The sequence below is a fragment of the Chaetura pelagica genome, unplaced genomic scaffold, assembly GCF_000747805.2.
Source record: "Chaetura pelagica isolate M959 unplaced genomic scaffold, ChaPel_1.0 scaffold358, whole genome shotgun sequence".
Lineage (NCBI taxonomy): Eukaryota > Metazoa > Chordata > Aves > Apodiformes > Apodidae > Chaetura > Chaetura pelagica.
In genome coordinates this window covers 355,180-368,237 of record NW_009954233.1, presented here as the reverse complement: position 1 = coordinate 368,237, position 13,058 = coordinate 355,180, and the positions used below count along the sequence as shown (strand labels likewise).

General features: G+C 46.5%; 1 protein-coding gene across 1 annotated transcript in view; it reads left to right on the top strand.

Moving 5' to 3' along the window:
* BMP2K (BMP2 inducible kinase) overlaps positions 1 to 6,338 on the top strand; it is a 33,521-nt gene extending 27,183 nt beyond the window's left edge. Inside the window, exon 15 of the mRNA XM_010003622.1 lies at positions 4,936 to 6,338. Within this exon, the coding sequence (XP_010001924.1) occupies positions 4,936 to 6,338 (1,403 nt within the window). The remainder of the gene's footprint in view (positions 1 to 4,935) is intronic.
* The last annotated feature ends 6,720 nt before the right edge of the window (positions 6,339 to 13,058 follow it).

The following is a 13,058-nucleotide window of genomic DNA, read 5'->3' as shown; positions in this document are numbered from 1 at the left end:
ATGTTACTCAACGTTTTGCAGCATTTCTAATAAATATATCTCTGAACAGTCTCTGCTGCAGTGTAGGTTGAGAAGAGGGCATGAAATCAACATGACACAACACTTCATTTTTGAAATCTATTTGGCCAGAGCATTAAATTGTCATTAACCAAGGAGTTTTCCCTTTTGGGGCATTTAAGTTTCTAGTTGTAGTCCTCTTTGTGTTTATTCAGTTTGCTGACTTCTTTTGGGGTGAAAGAGGGGGGAGGTGTGGTTAGAAAATGAAAATATTTCCCTTTTTGGGTTTAAAACTGGTAACTCTGTGGTGATAATATATTTGTGTTTCTTTGGTTTGCTGTTGACACCAGTCTGCTGCAATTCCCTGCCTGTTGTTGGCACTGAACCCAAGACACTGCAGTGAGAAGGTGCCTGCAGAGACTTTCTTCCATTGAATTGGGCCATGTTAGACTACAAAGTGGCTAAGACTAATGTCCACTTGGAGGAAAGGGCTCTGTGTGTTCACAACAACTCAACACAAACTGAAGAATAAAGGAAGATACTTGCTCTTTCCTGAAAAATGACAATGTGTGAGAGCAGTGGGGTCACCCTGTTGAAATACCTGCTGGGACTGAAGCTTGGAAGAATCCTGAGCTGTTACTGTAGCTTGTGAGTTTCTAATCACTGCAAAATTAATTCTTTTTTTAAAAATAATTTTGAGCCTGTACAAAATGCAGGAATGTACATTTCCTGCCATGGTAAGTCCAAGGAGGAGATGGTGGCTAAGGAGGAATCTGAGGGCTAAAGAGCTAGAAATTCAGAAGCCCTGTGCAGAGATCCTTTGTGGTGAATGAGGGGTGTGAAGCTGATGAGCTTAGAGGCAGTTAATTGCCTGGTGCTTGTGATGATGTTACGGCTGGAAAAATAAAAATGCTTGCTCAAGCTTCAGGTGGCCACCAAATGGAGAGGTCAGAGTCCCTTCTCATATGCAGGCACCTTTACAAAGACACAGGCTTCTCCCTGTGTGCTGCTTTGTTCTGGCCAGTGCTTGCACAGGGTGGTGGATGCTACATCCAACATGCCATGGCTGAGTACCCCTGCCCCTGGCAGAGCAAGGTGCTACAAAGCTGAGCAGATGGCTGTGTGGGGAGTTTTGTGGGAACAAACAAGTACTTGGAATTTTCAATCCTGTTGCTAGTTACTCAAGCACCTACCATGTCTCTGCTGCTGTCAGTGAGAGGTGGGCTCAGCGTTTCCTTGGAGAGCAGTTGAGAGCTCCTAGCATGTGGACAAAACATGTAGCTTCATCCAGAGTGAGCAGGCTCTCCAAGTAGTAGGATTGCTCCATGGGTTGTTCCTGATTTTATCCCAGTTTTTCTAGAGAAGGTGGCAGTTAGACTAGACAAAGGGAATTTAGGATGCTTCCATGGATTCCTCAAAAACTAGGTTATCTGGATGACCCGTTCCCCACCTTATTTGCTGTGTGTTGTCAGCAGTAAGAGCTCTAGGTCGGTCTGTTAAGAGATGCTTGTTTGGCTGGTGTGCCAGCATTGATACAGTCAGGATGGTGGGAAACTTGTCCTATTTGATGTGTGTTCAGTCCAGGTCTGCTCCTGAGAGCTAAACATAATGTGCCTTAAATTCCTGGACCAGCAGGTCAGCAGCTGTAGGTAAAGGTTGGGTGGTTTTGGCCTGTCAGTGTCCTTTTTCAGTTTGTTTTCCAGTGAGTGTGACTGTGGCAGCAATTAAAAAATATTTTTTAAGCCTTTTGGGAAGTCAGTTGTATTAGTTATACTGTGGTTTAGTTTTTGTCTTGGGAAAAGAAATTACTTTATAAATTTGAAAATTAAGTACAATGGTATAATCATTCCTAGGAAGTGTGAATTCCTGTGGATATTGACATGCATAAAAGGTCTGGCTTTTTTGTGGTATAGGTGATATAGACATCTAACCTAGAAATATTTCCTTTTCCTTCTCCCTTTAAATTGATGTTACCATTAGTGTTTCAGTAAATATTGGAAACAGCAGGATTTGGAAGATAGAGGGTTATATAGAGCAATAGGAAGGCTGTACCTTTGGGAAATCTAAATAAGCAGCCAAATAATCCAGATTCCAATTTAGTGGGTAAAGCAAATATGTAGTATTTAAAATTGCAGTAGATAAGAAGCAATCTGACACCAGAAGCAAAGAAGAAACAGCCCAAAGCCATAATCACCTGATGTTTTCAGTCATTCTGGTCATCTTGTTTTTAAATCCAAGCAGAAAGTCAATTGCTGCAGAATTCTCATTGTTTCATTGCTCTTTTTGTGTGTAATTGCAAAAAAAAAAAAAAAAAGCCAAATGGCTGCCACATTGGTAAACAGGCTGTTGATTCCTTTTGAAAAAGGAAGAATCTGTTCTTTTCAAACTTACTGTTTTGGTTTAAACTGGAGTATAGAAGGCAAAAGAGGTGGGTTGGCCTGGAAGTTGCATGCTGATTTCCTTGTGAAGGAAGAAACTACCTGAGAAATTATTTCGTGTTTGTGTATTTTTGGATTCTGGCTGAAGATTATTGTTTACTTTTCTGAGAAATGCCTGATACACCATCCATCCCCAGCTTTTTCCCATCCTCTGAACACCTTGATTTGATCAGCTTCCAGACACTGATTAGGAATGACTGCCTTAACCAGCAGCAGCCTGGGCCCTAGGTTGGTGGCAGATCCTGGTGCTGTCAGAGCCTTGCAGCCAGCACTTAGGCTGTGCTGGGTTTGTGGCACAGTGTGTCTGGAGGTTCCTGGCCAGCTGTGAGGAGCTGTGACCATCAGGCAAACATCACCTGGCCCTTGGGCCAAGCCCTTGCTGGCACCAACACTTGGTTTTGCTGTTGCTCCAGCCCCAGCTGGTGGTGCCCACACAGTGTTCAGCCTAGGGTGACTGATGCAGCCCCCTTGGCATTGTTGCACACAGTGGCTGTCAGAGAGGTGAGTTACTGTCACTGTTCAATTATCCATTCTTCAATCAGCCTGGCTGCTGGGTGGGCTGTGCCCTAGAGGGGGAAGGACATCTCCAGAGCAAATGTGTTTTCCCCAGCTTGAGACCAAAGGTTTTGCTTTTCCTCCTGCTCATTCTCTTCAAATAGAAATCTGTCAGTCAGTTGCACTCCTGGAAACATCTCTGTGCAGCTGCAGGGCTCTGACATTGGGAAAAACTTGTTTTGGATGAATTCCAGTGGCACGACCAGCCTGAGCTGCTCTGTCTGCCCTTGCCATTTCAGTTTGCTGCTGCCAAGTTTTTCTGCTCCCTGGATTCCTAAGGGAACCACCTCACTGAAGAGTCATCAGGGAATTGTTCTCCTAGCTCTGGTTGTCAGACAGTAAATGGGGGGGATGAAGGTGTAGGAGTAAAATGAATAGATGAATCTCCTTCCCATACCTGAGCTTACAGGTTGGATTTGGAAATAAAGAAGAAAACACTTCATTCAAATTTAAGTTAAAGCCATAGAGCTTTTATTTTTTGCCTGAATGGCTACACTAGAAGTTAGATGGGGCTGAATGTGGAGCTTCTGTGTCACTAGAGAGTGATTTTCTCTCAGCATAGGTGTGACACATCAAGGTGAGTACTGCTTTCCAAAAACAGGTAAAAGCTCTCCTGTATTGATGTCCCAGTGATCTGCTTTGCTGGCATTATTTATGGGGAAAGCCCTGATGAAGAGGGGCTGTTTCTGCTTAAGCCAAGGGGGGGGCACTTGGGGAGACCTTTTCAAATGCCCAAATGGCAGTGACCATCAATCTTAAATTTTAGTGGGATTTATGAGTCCAGATTATGGGTTTGATCCTGGCTGTGGGGAGGGAGGGAGTATTTCAAACCAAGACACGTGTTGGAAACCATCCTTGTCCCTGCATCCCTATTTCTATCTAGTTACGTTAGTTTGTGATGTCCCCTTTGGGACTGTTGTCTTGTCTGTTTCCCTTTGTGTGCCTCAAAACACATTGTGGGGCAAAACCCCCAAGACCTGTATCCCCATGGTGGCTGTTGGCAGGTTCCACATCCCACTTCTTCAGTTCATGTCAGGAGGTGGTGCCCTCGAGGGCAGGACAAGAGGGATCATGACCTCGTGTCATCTTCCCTGCAGCCCAGACAGGGCCAAGCGTCTCTCTCGCCCAGTCCCTGATTTTCATAGACCTTAGAGGAACCTAATTATGTTGGAGATGCTGTGTAGGATTGTCTTGTGCCATGACAGCTTGGGAGAGGAAAGACTGGGGAGTGACAGGGCATCGTGCACTTACTTGCTTTTTGAAACCATCCAGAATGTTTCAGTACTGCCATGTGTATCTGACTGGGCACGGTGGGTCATCTTGGAGAACCCTCTTCAGAGGGCAACCTGAAGGGATGTGTTTGTCAGCAAGGAGCACGTGGGCAGCCTGGCTGGTGGGCCTAGGGCAGAGCCCCTGAGCTCTGCAGTGGCTGTGAAATGGTACCCAAGGCCTGAAGGCAGGGATTTGAAACTGCAAAGTACTTTTCCTTTTGCCTGTGCTGACTGTTTTTGTGATTAGACTGGTAAGTTTGTGGAGACTCAAAGCAGAAGCACTTCACAAAATAGGTAGTCTGTTTTTTGGGTTTTTTTTTTAAATAAAAATAAAAGAATCTTGCCAGCCCCCTGGCTCCTGTTTCCCTGGAGAGAAGCAGCTGCGTAATGAGTGTGCTTGAAAAGCTGGTTCTAGAGAACCTCCATGCCCCAAAAATGCTACTATTGTGTTTCCAGACATCTTGTGCTTGGAGTAGAGCTGGAAGGTCTGACTATCAATCCATTTTGTGATCATTGTTTGAAACATTAGGCCTGATTTTAGCTCATTTCTCTCAGTACAGAATACATGTTTTACATCAGCTCTTGGTACAAGTGGCTGTGGTGTGTGTGGAATTGGTGTTGACTTTTAAGAGTGTATTTCAAGTTTTGTTTTGCATTTTTCTTTGGACCTGCAGGTTCTCCTGGAAAACAAGTGGATAACTCATCCAGCAATCAAGGAAATAACTTAGGGACCCAAACCAAAGCTGGAAAGCTGAGCCATGCTTTTAGAGATCCCCGGCCCGGGAGGAAAACTGCAGAAGGACAAATGATGAAGGGTGCTGATGAGTCAGAGAGTGATTTTGAATCTGATCCTCCTTCTCCCAAGAGCAGTGAGGAAGAAGAAGAACAGGAGGATGAAGAAGTCTTGCAAGGAGAGAATGGAGACTTCAACGATGACAATGATACAGAACCAGAGAATTTTGGCCACCGACCTCTCCTCATGGACTCTGAGGAAGAGGTGGAGGAAGAGGAGGAGGAGAAGCAAAGTTCTGACTCTGATTCTGATCGTACCAAGCAGAACTCTGTGGAAGGTCTCCTGAGCAGTAGGTTCAGGGATGGTGTGGGAAGCAGTGACATCAGTGAACCCAGCTCAATGCATACATCCTTGCCTGAGGTGCCAAGTACTGTAATCAAGGTGAACCCTGGCCAAGAATTCGATGTGTTTGGGGCAGTGCCCTTTTCTACTCTGCAGCCTCAGCCCAGAGAGAAGGTGGACAAAGATGTCTCTTCTCAGACGGCTTTTCCCAGCCTGCAGCAGGAGCAGGATGACTTTGATGTTTTCACAAAAGCCCCCTTCAGCAAGAAGGTGCCTCAGCAAGATGGCCAGGTGGCAGGAACGGAGCCTCTGCTCTCCCCCACCTCCCCGCGGAGCGTCGATATCTTTGGCTGCACCCCCTTCCAGCCTGCCCTCCTCCCCAAGGGTGCTGGGAGCAGAGAGGACCCCTTTGGGCTGGTTCCTTTTGAGGACATCACCGGGAGCCAGCAGCAGAAGGTGAAGCAGCAGCGTAACCTGCAGAAACTTTCCTCCCGCCAGAGGCGCATGAAGCAGGAGGCCTCCAAGAGCAACGGGAAGAGGCACCACGGCACCCCCACCACCACCAAGAAGGCCTCCAAGCCGAGCTACCGCACCCCGGAGCGAACCCGCCGGCACAAGAAGGCAGGTCGCAGGGACTCCCAGAGCAGCAACGAGTTCCTGACCATCTCAGACTCCAAAGAGAACATCAGCCTTGCCTTGACGGAAAGCAAAGACCGACCCAACCCTCTGCAAACCGATGAGAGCCTCTTGGATCCTTTCGGAGCCAAACCTTTCCACCCGCCGGATTTGATGCGGCACCCCCAGCACCAGGGGCTGGGGGAGGCTGGGAGGGCCCGGCAGAGCTCCTTGCACGGGGCCCTTCATGGTGGGGAGGGGCTGAAAACAGATGACTTTGGTGCAGTGCCCTTCACGGAACTGGTGGTGCAGAGCGTGCAGGGCCAGCAGCAACAGGCACTGGAGTTAGATCCCTTTGGAGCAGCTCCCTTCCCTTCTAAACAGTAAACACTTCCGATGGCTTCTCCTCCACCCCCTCCTCCTCCTCTCTGTGTTACTTCACAGAGGTTTTAATTAGTGGAGTAATTTACCTGGTTGAATAGACAGGGACCCAGGTTGGAGAAGGCCTGGCCAGCGTGCGTCGTGAAATTCAGAATGATGGCAAATTTCTGTTGGTTTTTGTAGAAAAGTAGAAACACACACCCCCAACAAACCAGGAGCATCATTCTGTTATGACAAATGGCTCCCAGAGTGGCAGGAGAAATCAGATCTGCATCCTGGTCTGTCACTGACTTCGGGCCCTGGAACAGACTGACATTCAGCACTTTTGAGCTGCCTTTTCATTCTGGGCTGAGGTGGAGGGAGGGGGTCGGGCAGGGATCACATGGGAAGCATTTGCCACACAAACAGGTGGGATGATGGAACTGAGGTGGTTCTTTGTGTCTCAGTCACAGCAGACCTAAGAACCAAAATGGACTAATATCCAGATGGGTCTGCTGGAAATAGTCAAATCTTTTGCTTCCTAGATGCAAACTACCTGTATTAATCATAAAAATAAAGAAGCCAAGTCCTCAAGGGGCTGTGGCCCAGAATTCCAGAGCACAGCTGTGGCTTGGGACCCAGTAGACATCTACGCAGCTGTGAAGATGAAAGGCAGATGATTTTTTTTTTGTGTGCCTAAACATTCAATTATATATTTTTTTTTTACAGTAAGTGCCATTAATGTAAAATAGCAAACTGGAAGCTCAGAGTTAGAATGAGAGAGACAGAGAATTCTAATGTTTTGTGAGACACACAACCTGGATGTAGGGGAGTGAACCAGCAGGGATGCAGCCCAGTGTTGGCAGCACTTTGAGAACTACTCAGTAGGCTGGGAGGAGAGGGGCTGGTTTACATGAGGAAATGATTTGGCACCTAGGGGTATTTCAGATGACAGTTGACTGTGAGATGCAACCATTGGATTTATTTCACTGGGATTTGTGTCTGAAAATACTTTTTTCTTCTCGGATTTTTATGGCAAAGGAAACGTGTGTTCTTTCAAACCTGGTTTTTTTAAACAAGAATAATGCTATGAAATGGCTGTAAGCTCACGTTCTTTCTGAGTTCTGATGAATCTATTCTTGTACTTAATGTGTATTTGTTAAGAAAGTTTTGCTACACACACTGAACTTTGGAGAAACTTCTCTGCCCCTGAACTGGCTTGGGGACAGCAGCAGTGAGTCTGCAGGAGCTGATCCCCCCCCACTGCACCTAGAGCTGCCTTTCCCACCACGATGCCTTAAGGACAGGATTTCTGTCCCACCACATGGTACCTCGGGGACATCAGTGCAGGAAACCTGGCTCCAGGTTGGAGCTCAGGGGGTGCTGGGCAAGGAGATGTGACCAGACTCTTCGAGGACAAGATGTGGCTCCGTGACGCAGCTGGGACAGCCCCTCTGTGCTGCTGAGCCACCTGCACCCTCTGCAGAGCAAGCCCCTTGGTCTGCTTGTTCTCCCTGGCAATCTGAAAGAAGAAGTGGAAGGAGGCAGTTCCTCTCTGTTGTTTCAACTTTCTGTCCTGCTCTCCTGAATGCTGAGAAGGAATTGGATGCCTGCATATGGGGGATGTAAGCATTTGTGGTTGTGTGTGTCCCCCCCCCTTTCACAGGAGGGGAAGTGAAATACTGAAGGTTGGGCATTTGTGTTCCCAGTCTCTTGCTGGTTATACAGTCGTTCTGAGGTGTGTGAGGGTGGGGGTGGATCCCTTACAATATGAAAACAGCACATTAAAAACAAGTTGTTTGGTTTCTTCAGGGGTTGGTTTGATCAAACTCTCCCTTGGTGAGAGGGTTTCTCCTGGTCTTGGCATATCTGTACACCTTCATTGCCTTTATCTTCCTCATTTTCATGCTTCTCACAGGGTGGAAGTGAACTGTTACAGCTGTGCTTGGTTCAGAAAGCCTTTCCCAGGCTTAGAAAATAAGCTCTTAAGAGGTTATGACTAGAAATGTCTCAACTCTGTTTGCACAGCCGTTTCCTAGGCTTTATTACTACTGTTCTCACCTGTTTTTTTGTGCCAAAGGCTGCAAGAAGCACACACCAAGTTTTGTAGCATTTTCTGATACTCAGGTTAACTGTCTTTTGTTTTCCATTTTTTCTCTGCACGTGCTTATGAGCTGCCTTCCCCTGCTTTCCTTCCCAGCTGGTCCTTGCCTGCCTGTAGAGAGTTGATGTGGCAAAGAGGGGGGCAGGTGGGTGGAAACAAAAGGAGAAGAAAAAACAGGCAACTGCCCCCTGGTCTGAAATGCAACCAGTCCTCAAGGAAGCCACAAGCTGCTGCTTTCCCTGGTGGAAAAGCAACTTGAGGGTTTGCTTGGCTGTTTTGTGCCAGAGGAAAGAGGGAAGGGGGGGTGGGGCTTTTTCAGGAGAGCTGGCTGCCCAGGGCAGGTCTCCTGTGGGCCTGAATGTTCAAGTAAATGAAGAACAGAAGGAAGTGTGTTTGCTTGGTGGCTTTTGACCCCTTGGGGCTGTGGAGCACTACCGGTGTGCCTTGTGTGGTGGTTTGGGTTTTGGCAGAGGGTCTGTCAGTGGTGATATCACAGGACAGGAAGGCTGATGTGAGGTTGTCCACAGCAGCTGAGAGATGAGATAAAAGCCACCTCTAAACCCAAGTGACTCCCAAAGTGGTGTAATGCCTCTGGCTGCAGAGGTGTTACAGCCAATGAGATTTGCTTTCTAGTGGCCTTAATAAACCTTCTTCTTTGTATTCTAGTTATAAAACAGGTTTTTGCTTAAATGTAGCTTTTTTGTTTCTAGAGTTAAAAGTTGTTTTACCCTTGTGACAGAAAAGAGATGGGTCTGTCTCACTGAATGAGCATGTGTGACTTGGTTTGTTTATACACAACAAAACCCAAGTTTGGGTTTAATTTCAGCTAAGAGCCACCATTCAACAGAGACCAAACGTGGCACCCTGGGGGGAATGTGATACCGTTTTGCCTTGATTTCGTGTGAGTGCCATGTCTCTGCTTGGTGTGGAGTGTATGATGACCTTACCTGGAACCTGGGAAGACCCTTCTGCACTGGGCATGTGAAGCCAGCAGTGGTGAGGTGGCACTTCCAAGGATATCCATGGGTTTTGACAGCGTTTCTTTCAGTGCGTTGGAACGACTGGACCACAGGCTGTTTAGAGTCAGTTGCTTGAGGGAGAGATTCTGTCAAAAGGCACAAAGAAGCTCCTAAGGGCTGTGGTCAGTGTCAGAAAAATCAGATGGTTGTGTTTCTCTGCAGCCTCTCCAACAGCCTTGGTGTGTGCAGTGGCCTTGGCTGCCCTGCCCAGTGCAGGACCCATCAATACCAGCTTTGGAGGAAGGAACTTTTAATCACTCTGGGCATCCCAGTTAGTAAAACCCAAGTACTGTGAAAATAAGTTGATATATTTACTACTGTGAGAAAAAAATAAGAGTTTATCTGGAGTTTTTTTATACTATATAGTGTATTTTTATATATGGAAAGTATATATAAAAGATACACATGCTCGCACACATCATGTATCTCTTGGAGTTGCTGTGTTTTTAGTAACAGAGCAGCCACAATCACTGTCGTGTGACTTGAGGGAGTGAATATGAGTGAAAGCTGTGAAAGAAAAACAAGTGCAAGGGGTGGCTGCTGCATCACTTTTCTGTAGTGCTTATTTTGAAAGGAGAATCAAGGAAATGGTGTGTATAGCTAAATCTGTGACTAAAGCATCACTTTAATATTAAAAAGAGCATAAAAACTATTTTTAAATTGCTGGCATTCAGCTTTTAAGTGCACTTTCCTGACCTACACTTCCACTTCCTGTTAGATTTCAAGTTTCTAAAGCTTTTTTTTTTGTGTACCACTAAACAGAGAACTTTAACTTTTTTGTGGCACTGATGTATGTCATAAAATACTTGCAGTTGCTAAATAAACAAAGGTGATAACAGTGACTTTGCAGATCTCCTTAAACATTTGCATTCTTGAGCTCTCCCACTTAGGCTTTACTCTAAGCAATGCTGCTTCTCCTGGTGGCTTTTTGTGGCTGTAGCCTCCTCTCACTCTTCTTTAAAAGGTTTTAATATACTTGTATTTGCTGCCCAATCGTCTTTCTTTGTCCAACTTGTTAAAAACCTGCCAATCACGTTCTATTTTTAACTCCTTAGCTTCAGAATCACTTTAAAGCCTTCCTGCAGAAGGGTTGTGCAAGGATGCATTCCAGCTTCTAGGCAGGCACTGCAGCTTGCTCCCTGTTCCTTAGCCAGAATGTTACATCCACTTCCCAAAATCTCCAGATTTTGTTCTGCACCTCATCTTCCAGACAAAACTGGAATGTGATTAGACACATTCTTCTTCTAGCAGTTGTTTACCAGAGCAGTTTTTCTGGATGCTGCTTGTACTGATTTTACTTTTCAGGTAAGCTGGAGTATGACTGCAAGTGGCCAAGAGGAGGGAGCAGCACCAGGACTCAGTTCCTCAACAGGAGCTCGTGTCCTGGCTGCTCTGTCTTCTGCCCATTGCCCATTCCAGTCTAATTTTGGTATGAGAAAATCCACAGGGGAAACAGTTTAACCAGAGGCTTCTGCCCACAACTGTGGGCTCAGCTTTTCTGCCTGTGCCATCTCTGATGGTTGGTTGGTTTGTTTTCAGCCCTTGCAGTTAAAAAAGCTGTTAAAACATGGTCTGGTTATGCATTGTTTTCTTAGGTTGTCACAGTATCACTGCTAGCACTTGATGTCTCATCACTGTTCTTTGCCTGCAGTGTAACTGCTTGTGTTTAGGGCAAAAGCACTTTTACAAAGCTGAGGTGGGAAGAATTGTCACTTCAGCTGAAGCAGAGCCAGGATGAACCTCTCCTTTTGCTCAGGACACAGCAAGGGAAATGGCCCCAGCTCTTAGGGTACAAGCAGAGCCCTGCTTGGAATGGATCTGGATCTAAAGGAGGTAGGTTGCCCAGCTGAGCTCAGCAGCTTCATCTAGAGATGCTCCTCCAAAACCAGAAGCACCAGTAGCAGCATATACCACACACATCACTTGAGTAGTGCAGTTAGAGCCCTACTATCTGTGTCTTGATAATGCTTGAGACCATCAGTCTCTGTATGTAAAACCCAGGGGAGGGGACTAAAGTGGCTCAGTCGAGCAATTCCCATCTGTCACTTCACTACGTGAGCTGCAAGGATGGTGTTAACTCCAGGTAAACAGCAAATGAACTGAAATTTATTTACAGGTTCAGTATATACATAGAAAGAAGACCATCATGCAGCTTGATAAATTTTGTCAGGGGAATAAAAGCATAGAGCTTTGCAGCCAGTTTCTCTACCCAGTGGAAACTGCTACAGTAGTTAGTTTACATTAAAAAAAATACATTAGCAAACTAGAAAGTCAGTGTGCTTTCAGTACACAAACACACATTCTTCAAATAGTATTGTCCACACAACACTGGAAACAAACTTAAATACTCACAGGTTCCTTGTCAGGCTTCAGTAGTAGTTAATTAGTGCACTTTGAAACTTGCTTTGCTGTCAAGTTTTTTTCAAAAAAGGAAAAAGAACAAAAAAAACAAAACAGTGTGTACACTGAAAGGCTCAAAGGTCTGGGAGTTGAATCTTAAATGCAAAGTCGGTTCTTGCCACTACCTGCTACCAGAGTTGGGGAAAAAAAAAGCCAGGCCCACTCCCTGTACTTAACAGCCAGGCAGCAGCACTCCCAGCACAGGGAAGTGGTGTCCTGCAGCCTGTGTCCATCACTGTCCCCCAGCTCCTTGGGACACTGCTGGCCAGCCAGGCCCAGGGAGCTGGGCTGGTTCAGCCTGGGGACGAGGCAGCTTTGGGGGCACTTGAGAGCAGCCTGCCCACCCCAAGGAGGGCACTGCCAGCAGCCAGCCTCTCCCCCTCTGAGTACTCTACACCCCATTCAGGGGAAACCCTGCCCCAGAGGAGTGGCAGCAGCACAGCAGCATTAGCAAGGCCCACAGTTCATCATGGGCTTCTTGTGCCTGCTGCAGCTGGCCTGGGGGGTAAGATGGGGGGTTTGAAACCTTGCCTGGCTCCTCTGGTGTGTGCTGAGCTGGTTGTTATGAGGCCAGAAGAGAAGAGGCCAGGAAGGCCCGGGTGGAAGGCTGCAGGTAAGGTGGCGCTGAAGTGTGATCAGCTCGGACAGTTTGTAACCCCAAACAGAAGGTTTGGCCTGTGGTCCAAGGAGAAACGGGGTGTTGGGATGTGTGTCCTCTCCAATGTGAGCTGTGCAGATGCAGGCACGTCCTTCAATAGCTCTGGCCCCAAACTTGAACCACTGGATTAACAGCATCTTGAGGCAAGCAAAGCAGCAGCGTTGCTGCTGCTCAACTCGACTGTAAACACAAGCACAGCTGCTACATGGAAGCCACTCAGAAAATGTTGATTCTAACCCAAAAATTCCAACTAGTTACAATCCTGTTTGAAAAAAATGGCACCCACTGAGGTTAATCATGCTGAGCTACAGCTATTTAATAATCTGTGCATTTTGTCTCCCCAGTATTGAGTTTGTAAGAGATGGTTTCAGGACGGATTCTCAAACACAAGGCAGCCTTTTTCCTTTGGGAATCTTGTGGCCATCAGTCCCTTTCAGGAACAAAGTCTGCAGGTACTGTACAACACAGCACAAAGCAAAAGGCCAAAGTTCAGTGATTTGAATCCACGGCAGATTCACTACTTGGGGGGGTGTTATTTCCTCCTGTTAAACAAAAGTCACTTAAAA